Here is a 24,016-nt window from a genome sequence, read left to right as displayed (position 1 = left end):
GAGATATGGCTCCTGTTTTATTTTCCTGTAAATGGATATCCTATCCTACCAGCACCATTTATTAAAGAGACTATCTCTTCCCCCATTCAGTGGTTTCCAGCCCTTTGTCAAAGATCAGTTCTCCATAAAGGGGTGGATTCACTTCTGGGTTCTCAGTTCTGCTTCTCTGCTGTGTCTGTTGTAGTACCAGTGCCAGGTTGTTTAGACTCCCACGGCTGGGTAGTAGGCTTTGAAACTGGGAAGTGTGAGGCCTCCCATTTTGTTCTCCTGTAGGAGTGCATTGCTTATATGAGGTCTCTCTCCTTTCTATCTAAAATTGGTGATTAGTTTTTCTGTCTCCTTAAATAATGATATTGGAACCTAGATCAGAGTTTCAGTATACTTACAGATCACTTTGGATTGTATTGACATTTTCACAATGTTACGTATTCCTATCCATGAGCATGGTATTTTTCCATTTATGGAGGTCTCTTTCGGTTTCGTATAGTAGTGATTTATAGCTTTCTTTTTTTAATTTACAGTTCTTTTTATTGAAACATGTTTTATAGCTTTCTATAGGTCTCCCCCCCTCCCTGGGTTATATGTCATCTCTTGGGTGGCTACTGTAAGTGATACTGTTTTCCCGATTCCATCTTCTGAGTTTTCCCTGTTAGTGTAAAGAAATCTGACTGGGTTTTGTATGCTGACCTTGTACCCTGCCACTTTGCTGAATCTTACAATTAGTTTCCGTCATTTTCTTGCTTAGTCTTTGGGGGGTTTATGGATAGGATCATATCGTCTGCAAATGAAAATAATTCTACTTCTTTGTCAGCTTGGATGTCTTATATGTCCCTTTCGTGCCTTAAACCTCTGGCTAAAACAATATTAAGTAGGAGATAAAGAACCCTTTATGATAAAGGGCATCTTTGCCTGGTTCCTGTTTGCAAGGGGAGTGCTTTCAGTCTTGCTGTGCTGAGACTAACGTTGACTGTGGGTTTTGTATATACCCCTTAGTTTGTTGGGCATTTTCATGAGGAAAGGGTGTTGGCTGTCCGTCAAATGCTTTTTCTGCTTCAATTGATAGGACTATGTGGTTCTTTTCCTGTGTTTTATTTATGAGATGTTCTGCTGATTTTTAAAATCTTGAACCATTATTCTACCTGATATGAATCCCACTTGGTCATGTTGTTTGCTTTTTAAAAAATGTTATTGGATTCTTTTTTATTTCTTTATTTTCATTTTATTGGGGACTCTTACAGTTCTTATCACAATCCATATATACATCCATTGTGTCGAGCACATTTGTACATATGTTGCCATCATCATTCTCAAACATTTTCTTTCTACTTGAACCCTTGGTTTCAGCTCATTTTCCCCATCCATCCCCCCCCCCCGTGCCTAATGAACCCTTGATAATTTATAATTTTCTTTCATGTCTTACACCAACTGCCGTCTCCTTTCACCCACTTTTTTGTTGTCCATCCCCCTGGGAGGGGGTATTATGCTGATAATTGTGATTGGTTCCCCCCTTTAACCACCCCCTTCCCAAATGAAGGTTGACCATGATTTGGGGACAAGAAGAAAGTAAAAGGAAATACAGGAAAGAACTAGGAAACAAAGGAAATATATAGATGTCTAAATATTGGCATGCACTTATGTAAATATATTTATATATAATGATAGGGAAATAGATCTATGGACACACATTTATATGTTGTTGGATTCTATTGGCTAAGATTTCATTGGGAATTTTTTTATCTAAGTACATGAGGGTTATTGGCCTAAAATTTTTTCTTTATCATGTCTTTACCTGGTTTTGGTCTCAGGTTACGCTTGCTTCATAAAACAAATTCAGGAGCATTCCCTCCTATTCTGTAATCTGAGATGGTTTCAGTAGAATTGATGTCAGTTCTCTGAATGTTCAGAAGAATTCACCAGTGAAACTGTCCAAACCAGAACTTTTTTTGCTCGGAGACGTTTAATGAGCTAATCGCTTTCTGGTTTAGTGATGGGCTGTTCAGATGCTCTGCTTCAGTCTGTGAGTTTAGGTAGCCAGTGTGCTTCTAGAAAGAACTGTGTGCATTGCTCCATTTGTTGGCGTACAGTTCTTCACAGGATCCCTTCATTATCCACTTTGCATCCACTCTGTTGTTCCCTCTCATTACGTAGTCACGTTATTTGAATCCTCTACTTAACAAATCCTTTGTTAAGATTTGCCAGTGGTTTGTCAGTTTTCTTAATCCTTTTAAAGAACCAATTTCTCGTCTTGTTGATTCTATATTGTTTTCTATTTTCTGTTTCCTTTATTTCTGCTCTGATCTTTATTATTTCTATTCTTCTGGTGACTATAAGCATGTTTTGCTGTTCTTTTTCAAACTGTTGGAGATATCTGGTTAAGGTGTTAATTTGAGTTCTTCTTTTTTGATGTGTGCGTTCATTGCTATAAATTGCCCAGCTTTTGCGATGTCCCAAAGGATATGGTGTTTTCTTTCATTTAATTCAAGAAATTGTTTTCTTTCTTTTCCCCCCCTTCTATTACCAACTAGTCTTTAAATAGGGTGTAATTCCGTTTGCATGCATTTGATTTTTCTCCCCCTGACTCTCCCTATTGTTGACTTCTAATTTTACTGCGCTGTGATCTGAGAAGGTGCTTTGTAGTATCTTGCTCTTTTTTTATCTGTTGATGCATGTTTTGTGGCACTCATACATGTTCGAGTGTGGAGACTGTCTGAGTTTATCATGGGCTGATGTTTCAGAAGTAAATCACCAGGTCTTCCGAAGGGCCTCTGGAAACACTACAACATTTAGCCTATTGGTCAGTAGCAACACCCAGGATGTTCGCCAGTTGCACACCCCAGGATCTCCATGCTGGGGTCCAGAGGCTGGCTATAATAGAAGCATGGGCCCCGGCATGTGTCCACTGGCTCACTCTCCTTACCGGGATCACAGCAGACTAATGCAATAGATGAGCTGATGCTCACATGGTCCTTATGGCACATGACTAGCCTCTAACCCAGCAAATTCCGCCTTGTAGAAGTGGATGAGAGGGTTCTTCAAGAATTATATTAAGTGACAGATAAAGAAAAACCAAATTCATTGCTGTCCAGTCGATCTCAACCTGTAGGACAGGGTGGAAGTTCTCCTTACACTTTCTGAAACTGTCGATCTCAAAGGGCGCAGTCTCCTCTTTCTCCCACATATAGGCTGGTGGGTTTGAACCACCAACCTTGTGGTTAGCAGCCCAATGTTTAACCTTCCATGCCACCAACACTTCTTCCATAAGGTTTACAAGACGTTAACCTTTACGGAAGCAGATTGCCATATCTTTCTCCCTTGGAGCTGCTGGTGGGCATCCTGGCTGCCTAACCACTGCACCACCGGGCCTCCTTTGGTCTAAAGCAGCTGGCACAAAGAGACCCGGATGTAGATCTGCAATCTAGGTTCCCTTGGAGAATGTTCTAATGAGTTTACACTGTTCCACTCAGCCCACAAGGGAAGCAGTCAAAGGAAGCTGTGGTCTACTAATTAGAATCAAGACACTCCCTGAGCTCCCCAAAGCCATGTGATTCACACTAGGATTGCGTTTAGGCTCTTATCCCAAAGGGATGTTGTGCAACATGGCGCTCCTGGGTGGCCAGGAGCTGTTGGGATGGTTTTCCTGGGGACTTCAGGAGCCCAGGGGTGTCTCTGGGATTTTTGCAGTGGGTCCTGCATAGAGGAGGCGGGTGGGCACAATGAAACACAGAACACCACGGGCGTCAAGCATCACAGTGCTCCAACATCTCACCCCGAAGAATCTCACCTCAAAGAGCCCCTGTATTAGGCAAGAAATTACCACCAAGCAAGCGCTTTCATCACGTGGCATGTTTCCCTTTTTAAAAGTAATAATAATTGAGAGCATATGGAATGGCCCCTCTGGGCTTCTGCTGGGAGCTGAGACCAAGCGGCCTACGGCACAGAGACCGGCTCTGGGCTTGGAGAGACCCAAGTCTGCATCCTGCTGCTCCCCTTACTAAAGAACCCTGGTGGCGCATAGTTAAGCACTCAGCTGATAACCCCAAGGTCAGTGGTTCCAGCCACCCAGCTGCTCAGAGAGAGAAAGATGAGCCCGTCTGATTTCATAAAGGCGACTGCCACAGAAACCATTCTGTTCTGCCCTACAGGGAGGATCTGAGCAGAAATCAATTCCAGGGGCTTTGGTTTGGGTTTGGGGTTTATTTGTTTGTTTGTTTTTTGTCTCCCCTTACTGGCTGCGTGTGCCTCTACAAGACTCAGTTTCCTCATCTGTAAAATGGAAACCACAGCAGTGTCTCCCTGCTCAAGTCCCAGAGACCAATCAAGGGCTAACTCGACAATGTCAGAGAAGTATTCAGCACAGGGTCTGACGCGGGTAAGACGAGAGAGGCTTCACGCAGTGCGTGGGAAATGGAACGAAAAGACTACAGCGCACTGTGCATGCACACCGGTGAGACTGTGGAAATAACTGCGGAGAGCAGGTAAGCGAACTCCAGGGGGCGGTTACAGCGCAATGTGGAAGGACAGCAAGGAACCGAACCGGCAGAACCCCTCCCAGCCTGGAGGAGCCTGGGGGACATTCTGCTGAGTGAAAGGAGTCAGTCACGGAAGGACAAATGTTATAGGAGATCACAATAATAAAAAGTCGAGAAAAGGTTTTCACGCTACACGAAGCATTCTTGATTATAAGGGGAGGGGGGCAACAGAGGGTTAATCACTGGCTAAGGATGGGGGAAATTTGCATGAATTTTTGAATGGAATATCAACTTGGTCTATAAACTTTTACACAAATCACAAGAAAAAGTTTTGTTTGGGTTTTGTGACGTATGTATAGTGATGGGTTTTCACAAACTTGATGTCACTCGAGCTTGTGTTGCCGTTGAGAAACCAAGACTCGGGATGTTGTGCTAGTCATCCAAGGTCACAACGCCTTGGATCAGGGTTGAGGCTTGCCTTGGGGTGGGGAGGGTCTTGGGGGAAGCAGCAGGCTATTCTGACCACTTGCTGTGACCGGGGACCCAATGAGCAGCAAGCAGGCATTCCTGGCCCCAACACATAGCCTGGGCCACCTTGTCTTAGGAAATGACCGACTACGACCTGCCAGGTGTTGTTCTTCTGGTTGTGGAAAATAAACCCAATTTTTGTGATACTGAGTTGAGTAACCATCCCTCCTTTTCTGAATTGTTCCTCTTCTAGTCCCCAAAATTCACTAACCATACCCCACCCCACCAAGCTTGCGAGTTTCTCAAGGCAGTGCATAGGGTCGCTAACAAGCATCCTATCTAACCTTTTCAGGCGTTGGTATTTATCTGATCCCACATGATTGCTGAAATCACGATCTTTGCAGCGCTTGTAGGTGCAGTAACTTGTAGGTGTGCAGGCCCAGTTCTGCCCTAAAGTAGGGACCTGAAAACCCCCACGTGGTGGAGAGCCAGGGAAATGCTGCGGAACCCCCGGGTGCTGCTGGAACTCCACGTGGTCACCAGAGGGCAGCAAAGGCTGCTCTAAGGAGCGCGGAGCTGGGGTGCGGGGAGGCTCAGGCAGCGGGCGGGCTGGTGAGCCCGTGTCCGCTTTGTAACAGCGGGGACACCTGGCCCGGTTAGGTCTAAGTCCGCCCCCCTAACTTTACCCCAAGACAAACCTGTGGGGGCCGGGAAGCCAGTTAATGTCTTTTTGGGGACCCAGGGACTAAGGTTCAGAAGGGGAGCAGGTTACCAGTGTGGGTGGTTGACAAACGGCCCCTTCGCTGGCAAAACGGCAGTCTATCATTGAGGCCTTGGAGCTGGGAGAGCAGCCAGGGTCATCCAGGTGGACCAGAAAGGATGGAGGGCCTGCCCGGAGGAGACATCCCCCCCCTCCCCGCCCCCGCCATTGCGGCCTTCAAGGCACCAGAACACACCCTGCGATAGATCCTCCCTTAGCGGACAGGACAGAGTAGAACGCCCCTGTGGGTTTCTGAGACTCCAACCTGTCCCAGAGCAGACAGTCTCATCGTCCTTCCGAGGAGCGGCTGGTGGTTTCGAACTGCTAACCTCATGCTGAACAGCCCAACTTGTAACCACCAGCCTTAGCTGGCCCAGGAGGAAGGGGGGGGGGCGGCGGACGTAACAGGAAACTGATTCTTTTCTGGCTCCCATCGCCACCCCTGTCCCCCCACCCCCACCCCAGGGAAGCAGTCCTTACCACACCTTGACAAGTTTAGTTACGACTTCCAGCCCTCTGGCTGGGGGGGACGGGGACGGGGACGGTTATATCTGTGTTGTTTTAAGGCACCGAGTGTGTGGCGACTGGGGACAGCAGGCACCCGGATACCCTCGCCCGACACTAGTGAGCTGCACTGCTCGACACTAGTGAGCTGTACTGCAGACTCGAAACTGGACCTTGGTTCCAGGGCCCAGACTCTGATGGTCCTACTGCCCCCCACCCCGACTGTGTTTTTTATGCTCTGCAGGTGAGTCATCATCTTGCCCAGTGCTCAGAGTTCTTAACCCTCCTTCCCTCGAGGCTCTTCCCACACCCCTATGACCTAGGAAGCTTGCATTCATTCATGCTTTCTACAGATACCTACTGCTAAGCACCTACTATGTGGCAGACAATACGTGCGGACAGCCAGGCTGGTGGGGGAGGCACAGGGATCTCAGAGCCCTGCCTGGAGGCAGAAGGAACATCACAGACGGTTTCTGAGGAAGGAAGTCTTAATGCCCAGGAGCTGGGCAGCCAAAGAGGCATTAATTCTCATTCAGTCAGCCAGGAACCAGATACTAAGCACCACTACTAAGTCCCAGGTACTGAGCAGGGAGCTGGGGACATCAGGGAGCTGGGGAAAGTGTCGCAATGTGGGACTCCCGAAGGGGGTGGGCCCAGGGTATAAAAGGTATGCATGAGGCTGCCTGGACCCTCACTAGCTGGGAGCCAGAAAAGTTACTTAAGTTCTCTCGTTGTCTTCTCTGGCAGTAAGAAGCGCCTTACAGTCCTATTCACTAAGTCACTGCCGGCCGACTGAAGTCCCAAAGGAGCTCTTGCTTTGCTGTGCTTCGCGGTGTTTACCTGCGTGAGGTCATCTCGGGAACAAGTGTGGAAAACAATGGCCTCCGGAGAAAGGTGAGTATGGACTTGTAGCAGGGTTCACTCAGGAGTGGAGAACCCCCCAAATAACCACCAGGGGGCGACTGCACTTGCCACTTTCTCCACCTGCATGCTCAAACGCACACAACACCCTCACACACAAAAAAACAGGCACACATGCTCTGACACACACCACAGCCTCACACACACAAAACCCTCGCATGCACAGCACCATCACACACAGCACCTTCACCCACACAACCCCATCACAAACATGCCAGACACATGCTCACAGACACACACAACACCCTCACACACACGTTAACACCTTCATCCACAACACAGTCTCGCTCACACTCACTCACAGACAAACACACCCTCACAGGTACTTTTAAGTTCATACACACACACCCAACACACACACATGAAAGGCACAGGCACACTCACCTGTGTCACATACACTACCACACAACAGAAGTACATTCATGCTCCCACACAGAGACACACACTCGTAGACACACAGCATGAAATTTTGTAGTAAAAAGAAGGAAGGGGTGTGGGAAGTAAAGCTTTTTTCTTAAATGGTTCCTTGGCTTATTGGTACCTGTAATGGCCATGGGAAAGCAAGATGATTCAGAGAGGCCCAGGGTCTTCTGGTCCCCGCTCCAGATCCCAGTCCATTAGCATATGAATTGGAAGATAAGTAAGGGCTAGAGAAGATGACATGTGAATGGATTTTTGTGGACCCCCACAATAAAATGGGTTCAAGGAGCAGTTGTGTAATTGAGGGGTAAAATTAAAGTGACATCAGAAGCCAGGCCTATGCAGAGAGAGAATATATTTCCAACCAATATATTTCCAATACACTCTGGGGGTGGCAGTTTGCAAGCCCCCCTAATTACAGGTAACCTCATATGTAACAAAGTGAGTGTGCCCTAACTCTAAAGGTCCCTGAATACATTGGAGGAGTAACCTAACCTAACACCAATGCCCGGCAAGGACAGGTAAGGGGGAGTGGCTGTCTTCAGCTTAGAGAGCAATAGCACACATCTTGCTCTAGTTAAAGCTGTCGGCTACATGGCAATCAGCCATGTGCACGCAGAGGTAACTGTATGGGAGCGCTATAATGGGAGGATATAGTGGGGAACAGTACTAATTATGACAATGTGATTAGGACTCACCTCCAACTCACCAGAAACCCAGCCTGCCGGTTTCCTCATATATGAGAATTAAGGATTCATCCATGTACACTCTCTTCCCGTTCTCTGCTCCCCGCATTTTTTCAAGGGTATGTGCTTAGGGTTATATTTTTATCTGAATTTTTGTAGGCAGAAAAAACATTCAGACCCTGAATGAAAATCCAGAGGATTTATTCAGCATAAGACATCTAGAAGGAAAACCACCAGTAAGTATAGGTGAAGATACAGCAATTCCAGAGACTGGGTCTTCAGCAGGGACGGAGACAGGACAAGAAACCAAGAGATTGCAATAAAATTATTGATTGGTTAGTTTTCACTGAGGTCACAAAAAGGGAGGGTTAAAGAAGTGGGGAAAGACTCCCAGTGGCTATACATGCTTAGATCTGTATAGGTGGCCTACAAATGTTATAATCATAATCACAGAATGCTTCCAATGTACACATTTTTTTCAGAAAGGGTTATAAAAATGCCTAGGTTGGTGTAAATCACACTAGGGATCTTGACCTTATAATAAGAATTAACACTCCCCACCCCCCCAAAAAAAAAATAAGAAAGAAAACGAATTAGCACCAAGGCTCTTTATTTAGAAACTGCTTGCTCAAGTGAAGCTTTCTTGAATGCCCAGGAAACTTGAGAAGAGTTGACTGGCTGTCCAGTCTCCTCACCTCCTCTGAAACGTTTTTCTAGATCTTTTTATCATGAAAGGATTATTTCTTAAAACTATTTTCCCTCAATGTGTCTCTGTTAAAATCCTCTTCCTTTGGTTGTATTCCTTCAACATCCTGGCTGCATTGCAGAGAAAATATCCCCCTTTTAAAGGATTTCTAGCAATTAACATACTAGATAACAGAAGCTTGTTCAAAGATGCATTTAAGCAAACATTTAGTCCCAGGCAGACAGATCAGTAAATAGTCAGTTTAATTTAGCAAGATCTGGGTTTAAGTCAACCACTTAATTTTGGTCCAAAGGCTTTATAAGTTTCTCCTTTGCAGCCCCCTTCTCTAGATCAGGGATTAATCGAATATCCTTTGACCAATTCAAAATCATGCTGTTCTGCATGGACTGAAATTGGCATTAGTTGTGCAACTTAAATGAGCAAATACTTAACTTCTGCCTCGCTATAGGCAAGTTCTCATCTTCAGGGTAAGCTGGTCTCATTTCGCTCACCAAGGAGGAATTCATCGTCTGCCAGGTATTTCTGCTAGGTAACTGACTTCTTTTCTTCACTGTGCTGTTGTGAAACCTTTAACGTGGTTAAGATGATATGTAGTGATTTTAGAAGCAACAACAGCCAGAGACTTTACTGAATGGTTGAATTAACTTTGGGATTCTTCTAATTCATTAGCGGCAGTTACTACCTTTATATACATCTCCCTACTCCCACTACTGTTCCTGAGGGGTTTATATGTCCTGGATTCCATGTGTCGAGAGTTCTTATCTGTACCAATGTGTCTACTCCAGTCTAGCCTGATTTGTAAGGTAGAACTGAGTCATGGTGGGAGAGGAAGCATTCAAGAACTAGAGGAATGGTGTGTGTTTTGTTGGTGCTATACTGCACCCTGGTTGAATCGTCCCTTCCTTGTAACCTTTCTGTGGGGGGATATCCAATTATCTACAGATGGACTTTGGATCTATACTCCAACCCCCCTTGTTCACTCATGGGAGCAATCAATATAATTGTTTGGATCTTTTGACACCTGATACCTGATCCCGTTGACACCTCATGATCACACAGGTTAGTGTGCTTCCTCCATGTGGGCCTTGTTGCTTTCCTGCTATACGGCCATTTGTTTAACTTCAAGCCTTTAAGATCCCAGACTCTCTATCTTTTGATAGCTGGGAACCATCAGCTTTCTTCACCACACTTGCTTATGCATCCATTTAGTCTTCTACGATTATTTCGGGAAGGTGCGTATCAAAGAGTGCCAGGTTATTTGAACAAAGTGTCATTGTGTTTAGGGAGGCCTCAAGTAGAGGCCCAAAGTCTGTCTGCTACCTCAATACTTAACATATAAATATATGTACTTTGACCTTTATCCCTTTGATTATAAATTAAAATATTTACATATATATGCCTATAGCTTACCTCTATAAATCGCTTTTGCCTTTTTGTTCTTTCTTCTATTTCTTTTCACCCTTCCTCCTGTCCCACCCACCATTGCTCACCCGCCATTCCACTCTCAGTAATTGCTCTCGGCTATATCTATATTGCAACCTTGATCAAACCCCACCAGGCATTATACGCCCTCCACACCATCAATTTTAGATCTCTTGTTGTTCCCTGGGCTGCTTGGTCTTGAATCATAACTCCAACTTCCAAGTAGTCAGGTGGTCAGAGGGCTGCAGAATCTGCAATTGTGCAAATGTCCTAAGCATGGCCCTTTCCTCACCTGCTTCTCTAGTCATACCTGCATCAGTGAGGAATTGATCTGCTGCCAATCATAGTTTTATGACCATTTCCTTTGTTTTCCATGTGCTGTAGTTAGCTACAAGGCCATGAATTCGTTTGACGACAAAGTGTATAAAAGATGATTATAATAAAATCCCAGGCCCAGGAGCTGAAGATGCTAGGATCTAATCGACATCACAAAAAACGGTCAGTGTGAAAACACTGCCTTCACTTGCAATAGGCATCTCCTCCCCTGGGGTAAAACGTACCATGGCCATAAGAACTTTCATTAGATAAAATTGAGAACTAATTAAGTGTGCTTATTTTGTACCTCTCATAGGTCAAAATATCCCTCCTTGGAAATGGAGTGTGTTGACTGTAATTGTTGCAATTTTTTTTAGAAAACATGTATAAACTTTGTTTAGCTGGACACAATATTTGAAGCCGGCATTTAGGAAGTGCTGAAACTCTATCCGCTGGTGCCCTGGTGCCTCAGTGAGTTATGCATTGGGCTGCTACAGTTAACCTCATGGTTGGCTGTTCTAACCTGCGCCAACGGGAAAAAGATGAGGCTTTCTTTTCCAGTAAAGATTTACAGCCTCAGAATCCCACATGGGATCGTTTGACTCTCTATTTCCCATTTATGCATAAAACTCTTCTAACTCCTCCTTCGGGAACTCTTGGGCATAGTGGCCACCCCGAGGGAAAAAGATGAGGCTTTCTACTTCGGTAAAGATTTACAGCCTTGGAAATCCACAGAGGGCAGCCCTACCATGGCTTATAGGATCACTATGAGTCGAAATCAACTGAATGACGGTGAGTTTGGTTGTTCGAGTTGAGTTTCGTCACTCCCGTGGCCAAATTGGCTTTGCGTCGCACAGGACACGACCTGGGATTTGACAACCATCGTGACTTCTTGAGGCGCCTGGTGGCTCAGTGCGATGCTGTTGGGCTGTTAACCACAAAGCTAGCCGTTAGAAACCACCAGCGGATAGGCCAGCTGGAGAAAGACGAGGGTAAAGAGCTACCGTCTGGGAAACCCACGGGGGCAATGGCTCTCTGTCCTACAGAGTCGCTGTGAGATTCACGTACTCGCTGGCTGTGCGTTGAGTTTGCTACCCTTATAAACGGCGTTTGTTACCGAGCCTGAAGTCAGGGAATTAAGCGCCACTAAAGTCTGGAGTTGGGCAGAAGCTCGGCAGAAGCAAGACCGGCCTTTCTGCTCCCGGACACAGTGCGTCTGAAACTCACAGGGGGGTCGCTCTGAGTCAGCATGGACTCCACGGCAGCGAGTCTGCTTTCTGGGTTTAAAGTTCGGAAGAGAGCCTTGATGGCGGGGTGGGTGATGTCTTGGGCTGTGAACCGCAAGGTCAGCCATTCGAAAGCCCCAGCCGCTCTGCAGGAGAAAGCTGAGGCTTCCGTCTCAGAAACCCAAAGCTTTTACTGCCACGAGCCGACGCCGACTGCAGGGAGCCTGTGGGGCCGAGACGGCGAGGCCGGACCGGATGGAACGCCTCCCCTTGCTCCCGGCTAGCAGCCACCACTGCGCCACCAGCGCAGCCGTACCCGGACTTGTGCGGGCGCTCAGACTGCGAATGGACCCCACCACAGGGAGGGGGCCAAGCTCAGACGGAAGCTGTCACCGCCAGCGACCGGAAGCGCCTTCTGACGTCAGCCGCGCGCCGAGAGGCGCCTTGAGGCTCCTGGGACAGGAGCTAGTCGGGGCTTTCGGAGCGGCTGCGGGTGACGAGCAGGTATTCTGAGGGCGGGACCGGGAGCCGAGGACGCAGTGACCACCCTGTCCCGTCCCGCCTGCCCCGCGGCGGCTCTGTGGCGGCCGAGGGAGCCGCAGCCTGAGCGCCTTGCGGACGGGCTCCCGGGAAGCCCGCCCCGCTGACTGACGGACGGACGGACGAGCGCGGCCGCGGGGTCCTCGACGCCCGAGTGGCTTTTCCCGCGCGGTCACGAGGGCAGGGAAGGTGGGCCCAGCGTCGGACGGGGAGGGTTCGGGGGCTGGGTCCTGGCTGCTCGGGTTTCCGGGCTCCGTGTGTGGGGAAGGGGACGCGTCTGTACCCCGGTTGGGTGGAGGCATCCTCAGTCCCGGAGTTGGGGGAGGCTCCGCGGCCGCTCGGGCTCGGAATGTTCGTTCTCTCTCTCTCTCTGTCCGGGTTACTGCGCGACGGCCGGCGGGCTCAGAGAGGCCTTTCGCGGTTTCTTGGAGCTGCGGGCAAGCATTCCGCCAGCGCCCAGAGACTCGCATGCCCTGTCAGTGGGGGCGCGGCGAGGGGGCAAACCCGCCAATTTTAGGGTGGGAACGCGTAATTGGCCCTGTATTTCCGAGACACGTTGGGAATCCAGAGCCTCTCTTGCATATGAGGGTACGTTTGTTGGTGGAAGCTGGAGACACCCCGACGTCATTGAGCAAGGGCCGGGATGAAGGTGCCTCTGTCGGTCTCAAAACTTTGGTTTGTTGAGGGCCTGGGGGAAAGGATTGAAGGTGACCTTGATTTCAGTATGTGGATCTGTGGTTCCTGGGGATTTTAGGGTGGTGATGGGAGTTAGGGGGTGGTTGTGTTGGGGTGGAGTCTTGCGGGGTCGCGGGTGGGGATGTTTGGCTTGAACCCAAAGCAGAACGCACTCTGCTGCTGGAGAACTGAATCTCCATTTGCATCTAAACAAGTTTTGTCTGATGATGTCTCATGGGAGGTGTAGCCTTTTATGAGACACTGAAAACTTCTCTACCCACACCCCAACCCCCAGTCAATTTATTTCTATTTCTCTACCCCTTCACCTTCCAACTTGCTGGGACTCAGTGTCTGCCTACAGGGGTGACCCCATATGGGCCACCCAACCCTGAGAGCTACTGATGCCCTGCCATGTTTCTACTGACCTTAAATCCATGCCATTGTGCACCCACAGGCCTGTGATCTTCCTGCATCCTGCTTCACCTTCTGCATCATTGGTCTACAACCCTGTGAGTCTGAAGAGGGCACCACTGACCTTGGACCCATGGATTTAAGTTGGACTGGGCTGGATTGCTTTCTTGATATAAAGTTCTTCCTTATACGTATATGAGTGTCACTGGTTTTGTTTATCGAAACCCAGCCTAACATAGTGTCCAACCTCCTTGGTGGTCCACAGCATATTGCTTACATAGTCCCACTAGGTCGTTGTTGAGAAACTACAAGGACTATGGTAGAAGGGTCCCCTTCAGTAATACACTGCAGGGAGTCCGAAGCCGACAGCTGCAGGCCTGTCTGGTCTGCAGGGAGACAGTATCTTTCCCCACAGGCATTAGTCTGTATTGTGTCTTTTGATTCAAGCTGCAGAAACGGATGTGGGATATGGAACTTGAATCAGATCTCTGGAGGCAAGAGGGGCGCAGACTAGAGGGCTTATAAACCAGAAATTAATAAATCTAGAAAATCCAGAAAGCCCAAGTAAGCCAACACCTGTGATTGTCAACTGAGAATAATGTGAGAAGTCAGGACCCCTACTGAAGAGGCCTAGGTTTAGAGCCCACTGTCAAGGATGCAGCAACATGAAATTCCTTCTCCATCTCATAGGTCCTGGATACATGGGAATAAGAAGATTTCCTAAGTGAGGATTGAAGACATCACCCCCCACAGCTTGCCAAGATCCATCTGGAGATGAAATAATTTGCCACTGGCCCTGTGGACGAATTTCAAAGCAGTGACCACCCTGACTGTGGTCATTACATTGCTTGGTCCTTTGGCCTAGGGAAAATAGGACTAAGAAAAGGTCTTGGCTTCAAAAGACAGATTAGATATGGAGACCAGGAAGAGACCGACAAGAGGTGAGAGTTGTTGAGGGTGTGGAGAGGTGAAAAGGGGACCAAGGCTCCAGGTTCATGTGAGAAGCCTTTAGTGACCATAGCTCAGCAAAGCGCCTCCCATGATGAGAAGAGCTAATTGGGGAGTACTGTGGGTGATCTGCTTTCTCACAGCTTCTCTTTCTACCCTTAGGTTTGTCTTCTAAGGATACCAACTGGCCCCAAGCGAAGAAGAGAAAGCCCCAAATACTGGTAAGTTGGAATTACCTTGTTTTTCTGAACTGCTGGCTCATTTCTCAGGTAATGGGGACATACTCTGTTTTGGGAGGAATGTTTTTTGAAAAACTGAGATTATTAACATATTTTAATGTACTATGAAATGTGATACAGTGGTTGCAACTATGGGCTCAAGCATAGGAAAAATTGTGAGGACCAGCAGTGTTTTGTTCTCTAGTGGTCGGGATGAACTTGATGACACCACCAACAACAAGAACATTAAATTTCACTCCATAGCCATGTGCATGCTATCTAATGATAGCATCTTGTATATTGAGTCTCATCTTCATAAACTTATAGAAATAAACAGCATAGTAAAAATAAGATTCTCAGTTGTCTTCGTAGAGCTTCAACAATCATTCATAATGACCAGTCTTATGTAGGGGAATAAAATATTCTATTGATAAATATAAATTACCAAAATATCTACTTTTGCACTTTTCTATCAGTTCTGACATCAGCTGTACCCCTGCAGCACTCGTTCTCTGATCCTAGCCACGTGGCACTAGGTCAGATCTCACAAGTTAAAAAGATAGTATTTTTCACATTGCCACATAGATTCTATGGACTTACTACATGGAGAGGAGACGAGCCAGTCAGGGTGTAGTATAGCAACGATGAAACATACAACGTTCCTCTAGTTCTATAATGTTTCCTCCCCCACTATCATGATCCCAATTCTACCTTACAAATCCAGCTAGACCAGAAGATGTACACTGGTACAGATAAGAACTGGAAACACAGGGAATCCAAGACAGATAAACCCCTCAGGACCAATAGTGAGAGTAGCAATACCAGGAGGGGAAGGGGAAATTTGGTTGAAAGGGGGAACCAATCACAAGGATCTATATATAAGCCCCTCCCTCCTGGGGGATAGACAACAGAAAAGTAGGTGAAGGGAGATGTCAGACAGTATAAGACATGACAAAATGATTTATAAATTATCAAGGGTTCGTGAGGGAGGGGGAAAAATAAGCTGATACCAGGGACTCAGGTAGAAAGCAAATGTTTTGAAAATGATGGCAACAAATGTACAAATATGCTTAACATAATGGATGGATGTATGGATCATGATAAGAGTTCTAGGAGCCCCCAATAGAATGATTTTTTAAAATATTTTTAAAAGTTGTACAAAAAAAAAACAACCAAAAAAAATTTTTAAAAAAAAGTTGTACAAGCTGGGGTCTTAAAGGCTTGAAGATAAACAAGCGGCCATCTAGCTCAGAAGCAACAAAGCCCAAATGGAAGAACACACCAGCCTATGTGATCACGAGGTCCCAAAGGGATCAGTTATCAGGCATCAAAGAACAAAAATCATATCATTGGCTGCACACCTCCATGATATGATCGCTGAAGACAAACGGGTGCATAAGCAAATGTGGCGAAGAAAGCTGATGGTGCCCAGCTATCGAAAGAGATAGTGTCTGGGGTCTTAAAGGCTTAAAGGTGAACAAGCGGCCATCTAGCTCAGAAGCAACAAAGCCCACATGGAAGAAGCACGCCAGCCTCTGCGATCACGAGGTGCTAAAGGGACCAGGTATAAGACATTATGCAAATGTATATATACACCATAGTGAATGAAGGGGGAAGTGCAGAGTAGAGATCCAAGGCCCATTTGTCGGCCACTGGAGATCCCCTCACAGAGCAGTTTAGGAGAGGAGATGAGTCAGTCAGGGTGCGATGTACCGATGAAGAACACAGCTTTCCCCCAGATCCTGGATGCTCCCTCCCCCCAACTACCATGATCCAAATTCTACCTTGCAGGACTGGATAGGGCAGAGGTTGCACACTGGTGCATATGGGAGCTGGAGGCACAGGGAATCCAGGGTGGATACCTTCAGGACCAGGGGTGTGAGGGGCGGTACTGGGAGAGTAGAGGGTGAGTGGGTTGGAAAGGGGGAACGCATTACAAGGATCCACATGTAACCTCCCCCCTGGGAGACGGACGGCAGAGAAGTGGGTGGAGGGAGAGTCCGGATAAGGCAAGATATGACAAAATAACAATCTAAAATTATCAAGGGCTCATGAGGGAGGGGGGAGGGGGGAAAATAAGAGGACCTGATACAAAGGGCTTAAGTGGAGAGCAAATGCTTTGAAATTGATTAGGGCAAAGAATGTATGGATGTGCTTTATACAATTTATGTATGGATTGTGATAAGAGTTGTATGAGCCCCTAATAAAATGTAAAAAAAAAAAAAAGAGAGAGAGAGAGAGCTTTAGGAGCCCCAAATAAAATTATTTACTAAAATAATAATAAAATAAAGTACAAGCCCCAATAAAATGATTAAAAATAAATAAGTCAAATTTGTTCTTGAGATGGTCTTGAAATTCATGTGAGAGACTCAAGGTTGTGTTTTGGCTTTTGTGGACTTAATTTAATTTTCTTCAGCTTCATCCTGAACTTACATATGAACAGTTGATGGCTGTTTCTCAGTCAGCCCCTGGCCTGGTTTTAAATACTGTTACTGAACTTCTCCACTGTCTCATCCCACAAATGTAGTCAATTTGATTTCTGTGTATTCCATATGGAGAAGTCCATGTATGTGGTCACTTTGTGTTGTTGAAAAAAGGCATTGACAATGAACAAGTTATTGGTCTTGCAAATTCTATCATGTGATCTCTAGCTTTGTTTCTATCACCAAGACTTTAGTTTCCAACTACTGTCCCTTCCTCTGTTTCCAGCTTTTGCTTTCTAACCGTCAATTATCAGTGCATCTTGATTGCATGCTTGATGAATTCTTGACTGGAGACGTTAGTAGAATTCTTCAATTTTTTTATCACTAGCTTTAATGATTGGTGCATAAATTTGAGTGATTGTATTGATTGGGCTTCCTTGAATTCAGATAGCTATAATCCAGTCACAGACAACATTGTACTTCAAGACAGATCTCTTTGATGATGATGCTATTCATCTGGATTGTGCCATTCTCAGCAGAGTAAACCTTTTGATTTTGATTCAAAATGGCCAATTCCAGTCTATTTCAGTTTGCTAACACCTAGGACATCGATCTTGTATGTATTCCATTTCATTTGTTAGGACTTTCAATTTTCCTACATTCATACTTTGTACATTACAAGTTCGAATCGTTAGATTTTTGCAGCTGCTTCTCTCCATGTTGAGTCATGTTCCATCAGCAAGTGAAGACCCCAAAGGTTTTACTCCCACAGGCTCTACTCCAGTCAACATTAGGATGGGCTCTGCTTGAGAAGGTAGCTCTTCCTCAGTCAGATTTTCACTTCTGACCTGCTCATCTTCTAGCGCTGTCTCTGACAATGTTCTGCTTCTGTTCATTTGGCTTTCAGTATCTGACGGTGTTTCAGTGCTATGCATACGGCTTTCAGTGGCTAATAGTCGATTAGTTCTTCGTAAATAGTCCGTTCTTACTCTGTAAACTCCACTGAAACCTGTTCATTTTGGCCAACCCTGCTGGCATTTGAAATACTAGTGACATAGCTTCCAGCATAGAGTACAGAATTACAAGACATCACTTAAGTGATTATGACTAGAGGGGCCGTATTAAGTGACTACATCTCAACCGTGTTCTCTAGAAAGAATAAACTATTTCAGATGCAGACTTTTTAAGACTACCAGTTAAACTATTAAATTTACGAATGTGTTTTGCGTTCCTGGAATATTATCTGGCCCCCAGTTTGGGAAAATTGATGATGTGCTTGGTATTTTTGCTTATTGTAGGAGCCAGTTACATTCGAGGATGTCACTGTGGTCTTCACAGAAGCAGAATGGAAGACACTGAGCTCTGAGCAGAAGAACCTGTACAGAGACGTGATGCTGGAGATGTACAGGAATCTGCTCTCCTTGGGTGAGGATGTACTCTTGTCATTCATTCAGTAAATATTGATTGGCCATCAATGTGTTCCAAAGGAGTCTTGGTAGTACAGTCATTAAGCACTCAGCTCCTTACCAAAAGGTCAGCAATTTGTACTCATGTGCCTCTTCATGAGAGAAAGATGTGGCAGTCTGCTTTCCTGAAAGTTCTGCCCTTGGAAACCTACAGAGTATTTACTCTGTATTACAGGGTCTTTAAGAGGTACACTGGTGGCATAGTGGTTTATGCTTTGTGTTCCTAACTACAGGGTCAGCAGTTCAAAACCACCAGCTGCTGTGAAGGAGATAAGGCTTTCTACTCCCATAAAAAGTTAGTCTGAGAAACCTACAGGGCAGTTCTACTGTGTCCTATCGGGTTGCTCTGAGTTGGAATTGACTAGGTGGTAGTGCATATAGCATCTCTGACAGGGTTTTGTGTTTTTCTGTGTTCCATACAGTTTGCACTCAACTATTAACCTCAAGGTTAGTGGGTCAAACCCATCCAAAGACACTAGAGAAGAAAGGCCTGGCACTCTGTTTCCACAGATTACAGGCAACAAAAGCCTATAGACCACATAAAATAAAATTTAAAAATAGACCCTAGGAAGCAGTTGTGCCGAGTAACACATGAGTGGGACTAAGAGTTGGAATCAGGGGCAGCGGGTTTGTTTGTGTTTGTTTTTGATCTAAGTGCTGGGTAATATTCCAGACACTCAACACATTAGCCAATGTAAACCTCACAGGCTTATCTTCAAGTACAAAGTGACAGCAACGATCTTTACATACAGAGATACTACATTATGGAATGGTAAAACGTGACATATGCTATACAAGGAGAACCTAATAATATATTAGAGCAGGTGAATGGAGGATTGGATGTAACAAGGTCGAAGTTGGAAATTTAGCATGTGAAATCATCAAAGAGCTAACACTTGACCATGGATGTATGGTGTGAGGGATCAGACCTGTAGGAACTAGGGTGAGAGTATTTCAGACCTGTAGGAACTAGGGAGAGAGTTGTCAGTGGTGCTGAGGCTGAGGACTTGTCAAAGCCAGGGCCGTGGGGGCACAGGATGCAGAGGGAGGTAGTGAGAGGTGCCTTCTCTACAAGCTTTTGAAATGAAATGTGAAATTGTTTATGGCTTTTAGAATTAGTAAGTCATGCTTTTTCTTTTTTTAATGTATTGAAAATATTACAATGGCTTTTAAGGCTCGATTTATCAATATTATTAATTGCTACAATATTGTAGATCAGGATTTTGCCACCTTTTGTATAAAGGAACAGATGGTAAGTACTGAGGTTTTGGGCCAAATTGTCTGTGTCACAACTCTCACTTTTGTGGTGGTGCAAAAGTAATTATCATGTGCAAACAAATGGCCACGGCTGTGTTTCCAGTGAAACTTTCTTCATGAACACTGAGATCTGAGCTCCGTATCATTTTCACATTATGAAAAATTAATCTTTTATTTTCTTCCTAACCATTTAGAAGGTAGAGTATATTTGTAGACTACATGCAAAGTCATAGAATCAAGGCTGAAAGCTCAACACTGTAGAGTTACCACGTGGTCTCACAGGAGCCAACTGGCCAGAAATAGAAACCACAGTTTGGTTATTGAGAGAGGTTAAGTAGCTCAGTCAACTGGGGAGCACTCCGTGAGAGTGACCAGAACCCTGTGGCCGGGCTGCTCAGTGCAAGGGGACCGTTCATTTGGCCGATCAGCAGTCTCAGTCCACACAAACAAGTGCCTGCTGATGGTCAGAAATGAAAAGTCACAAAGAAAGGCTGAATAAGTGCTTGTTTATAAGTGAGCAATCTATTCTGTAGCCACTATTCGCATATTGTAGGGAAATTAACTCCTTTATTTGACCTTTTGCTTTGATTCTTAGAAAACACATCTTGAGAGATGTTTCCCAAGGAGTTACATTTGCCCTAGATTTTCATTGCCAGAGACTGTATACCACTTCGTTTTGTCTGGTTTTGCTGCAACCTGCCCTGTGATTGGAATGCACCATACTAGGATTGATCAATAAACTGCAAATAGAGTGTCTGTGGAGGGCATTAGTCTGTTCATTGCACTGGTGAGATTGAAATTGATGAAGCAACCCCACAGACAGAAAAAGTCAGGAGGAAGCCAAAAAACACAAAGACAGGAAAACAAAGAGAAAGAGGAGGCAAGCAACCTCCTGCAAGAGCCCCAGCCCAGGTCAGAGATTGTAAAACCAGAGAGTGAGAGGCCTGGAAGTGGCCTGAGAGCTGAACCAGGAGTGACAGGTGTTAGGTGGGCGGCGGGATAGGGCTGAGACGAAATCTGACCTCTGGAGATTGACAGGAGGCCTGCAGAGCTGAGAAAGCTGCTGCACTGAAGGGAGACTGCCTACAAGTTTCCTGATCCTGAGTTGTACTCAGTCCCTTAATAAACCAGTTAACTGTATGTTATGGGAGTGGGGTGGGGTGGGGTGGGTGTGCGCACACACATCTGTGTGGCTGTTGCAATGGATCATTGAATCTACAGGAGAAGCAGTGAGGGTCATGGGGAGGCTGGCCGATGTCAGTTTGTAAAAAGGATGGAAGGCAGAGGTATGTCTGCCCTCCATCCTATGGGAATTAGGCTTAGGTTGATCCTGATAATTATCCATCTAAAGTTGGGCTGGTTCAGACCTCACTATGCCATTTTCACTCATGCATTGCCTCCTATATCTAGAAACCACCCAGACTTGGTGACTTGTAATTTATGGTCCATTTATATTATAAAGGATATTTCCACATACTTCATAGAAACTGTTATTTCCAAATAATAAAGTATTAGAGGTAGTGTATGGCTTAGTTTTAGTAAAACTGACTAACTATAATAGAAACTGTTCACCAAGGAGAAGCAGTATCTGATAATTAAGAAATTCTAGTATGACTGACATGCTGTTTGGTTTGGTTCTTAGGATTGCAGTGCTCAAACCCACTAACCACTGAGTTGATTCAAACTTCTAGGACAGAACTGCCCTACAGGATTTCCAAGCTGTAAATGATTATTGAACCAGACTAACACCTCTTTCTCTCTCAGATTGGATAATGGGTTTGAACCTGTGGTTAGCGGCCAAGCACATTAACTACTGTGCCATCAGGGCACCTTGGGGATTGCAATAGAGTGTAATTTGTAAGAATGTAACAAAGGAATTACTAATGGGAAACACCATGTCATATATTATCAAATACAAGTGTGACAAGATTGTTGCTTGTTGCCAAACAGTCATTTCTTATGCACAGTGACCCCTGTGTGCAGAGTAGGACTGCTGCAGTTTCTGAGCTGTAACCTCTGAAACAGGTCACCAGGCCTGTCTTCTAAACTGCCATCCTTTTGGCTAATAGTCGAGCGCTTTACTGTGTCATCCAGAGGAAAATCCCATCAAAGCTGCTCTAATGGAAAACTTTTTCTCTCCAGCTGAACTGAAGCCAGAAACCTCCCCCTGGTCCTCCTGTCACCTGGCTTTCTCCTGTCAGCAGTTCCTCGGGCAGCACGTGCTGCAGATCTTCCCAGCCTTGTGTGCAGACGATCATTTCCATCCAGGGGTTGGCAGCCCACGGCCCCAGAGGCAGCCAGAGCAGCACCATTCTGGTGAGAGTTGTGAAAACACACAAGGACACGACAGAGAAGAGGTCTTCAGACCCTTGTGTGAGAGCACAGCAGGGAGAGAGACCTCAAGGGAATTCTCCAGCCCAGCCTGGGGAGGGTCAACAAGCCCCAAAGAAGACAACCCAGTGGTAGGAATGGAGCCCCAATCAGCCCAAAAGGTGAAGTCTGTGGAAAGACACAAAACAATGACGGAGTCAGCAGCCTCAAGACTTGGAGCAGTCAGTTATAGAGAAGATGTGGCAGCTGTTGGCCTGAAACCAAAGTTCACCACAAACCAAAAGACCATCTCCCGGGAGAAGCCACATGTGTGCAATGAGTGTGGGCGAGGCTTTAGCCAAAAGTCAAATCTTATCACACACCAGAGAACACACTCAGGTGAGAAGCCTTACATGTGCCTAGAGTGTGGGCGAAGCTTTAGCCAGAAAGCAGGCCTTCTTCTTCACCAAGTGACACACTCAGGGAAGAAGCCACATGTGTGCAATGAGTGTGGGCGAGGCTTTAGCCAAAAGTCAAATCTTATCACACACCAGAGGACGCACTCTGGTGAGAAGCCTTTCATGTGTCTGGAGTGTGGCCATGGCTTCCGCCAGAAAGCAGGTCTTCTTGTCCACCAGGGGACACATTCAGGACTGAGATCACATGTGTGCAAGGAGTGTGGGCGAGGTTTCAGCCACAGGTCAACTCTCATCACACACGAGAGGGCACACTCAGGGGAGAAGCCATATGTGTGCAAGGAATGTACACGAGGCTTTACCCGAAACTCAAGTCTCCTTATGCACCAAAAAATACATTCGAGGGAGAAGTCTTTTGTTTGCAATGAGTGTGGCCAAGACTTTAACAGGAAATCACATCTTCTTATGCACCAGAGGGCACACTCAGGAGAGAAGCCATATGAGGAGATTTCAAAAAGTTTGTGGAAAAACCCCATTATCTTTTAATTCCATTTGTCCATGAACTTTTTTTTTGAAGTCCTGTCATGTGTATGCAACGAGTGTGAATGAGGTGGTAAGTACACATCAAAAGTCTTCAGACAACACAGGGTACACTCAGGTGAAAAAACTTAAATGCATCTATATAGTGTGGGCAAGGCTTTTGCAAAAAGTCAGACCTTCACCACAAGGTGGAACACTTGGGGGAGATGTGTGTGTGTGTCATTCATGTGTGGGTGAGGCTTTAGCTGTTAGCAAAAGTTCCTTAAAGATCTGATTCACTCCAGAGAAGCCTCGTGTTTACAATGAGTGTGGCTGAGGCATTCATTGTAAATCACTTCACACACCTAAGGAAACGGATTAGAAGTTTTGTGTGCAAGGAAAATGGACAAGAATATGGGAGAAGAGGCGCACTTCCGTATACACCAGAGAAGAGATGGAAGGAGCCCTATGTGGGCAGGGAGGATAGGATACCTCCTCTTCACTATGAGACAAAAGTAGAATTCTGTGGACATGACTTTTCCAGTGTCCCTCAACTGACAAGTGAACAAAATGTTGCCACCACAAATCACTACTTCATCCACTCCTCGGGGCGTTTCAAGAAAAGCCTGACTGCCTGTACTCTGAGAGTGAGGATTTCTGTACTCACTAGACAAATGTTTGCACATTCCGTAAACAAACAATAGCACAGGAGAAGCTTACTTCTAAGAATAGATGGCTTCTCCATACACCACTTCACTATACACGGCAGTCTTTCTGCACTCTTCTTCCCCACTGCCCAGCCTTCATGGACCCCTGATAAATTATTGTTTTCATATCACCCTGTCTCCATTTGCCGTTTTTGCTTCTCCCCCATCTGCCCCCATCTTTCCCTATCCTTGTGGTATTGCTGCTACTGTTACTGTTCCTAGGTGGTTT

At 45.9% G+C, this 24,016-nt stretch overlaps 1 protein-coding gene across 2 annotated transcripts; it reads left to right on the top strand.

Moving 5' to 3' along the window:
- The first annotated feature begins 12,316 nt into the window (after nt 1–12,316).
- LOC142423235 (zinc finger protein 343-like) lies at nt 12,317–23,918 on the top strand. Of its 2 annotated transcripts, none has more exons than XM_075528459.1 (6): nt 12,317–12,401; nt 13,567–13,621; nt 14,214–14,464; nt 14,634–14,692; nt 18,411–18,537; nt 21,978–23,918. In XM_075528459.1, exons 3-6 carry the CDS (start codon nt 14,437–14,439, stop codon nt 23,105–23,107), a joined length of 1,344 nt encoding a protein of 447 aa, XP_075384574.1. In that variant the 5' UTR covers nt 12,317–12,401; nt 13,567–13,621; nt 14,214–14,436; the 3' UTR covers nt 23,108–23,918. The 2 variants fall into 2 exon arrangements, with proteins under 2 accessions (XP_075384574.1, XP_075384575.1); XM_075528460.1 differs by lacking the exon at nt 12,317–12,401 and adding an exon at nt 12,416–12,626.
- Nucleotides 23,919–24,016: the final 98 nt, after the last annotated feature.

This window comes from Tenrec ecaudatus, chromosome 12 (genome assembly GCF_050624435.1).
Source record: "Tenrec ecaudatus isolate mTenEca1 chromosome 12, mTenEca1.hap1, whole genome shotgun sequence".
Classification (NCBI taxonomy): Eukaryota; Metazoa; Chordata; class Mammalia; order Afrosoricida; family Tenrecidae; genus Tenrec; species Tenrec ecaudatus.
The sequence above is the reverse complement of the archived record's forward strand: the minus strand, read 5'-3'. Positions and strand labels throughout refer to the sequence as shown.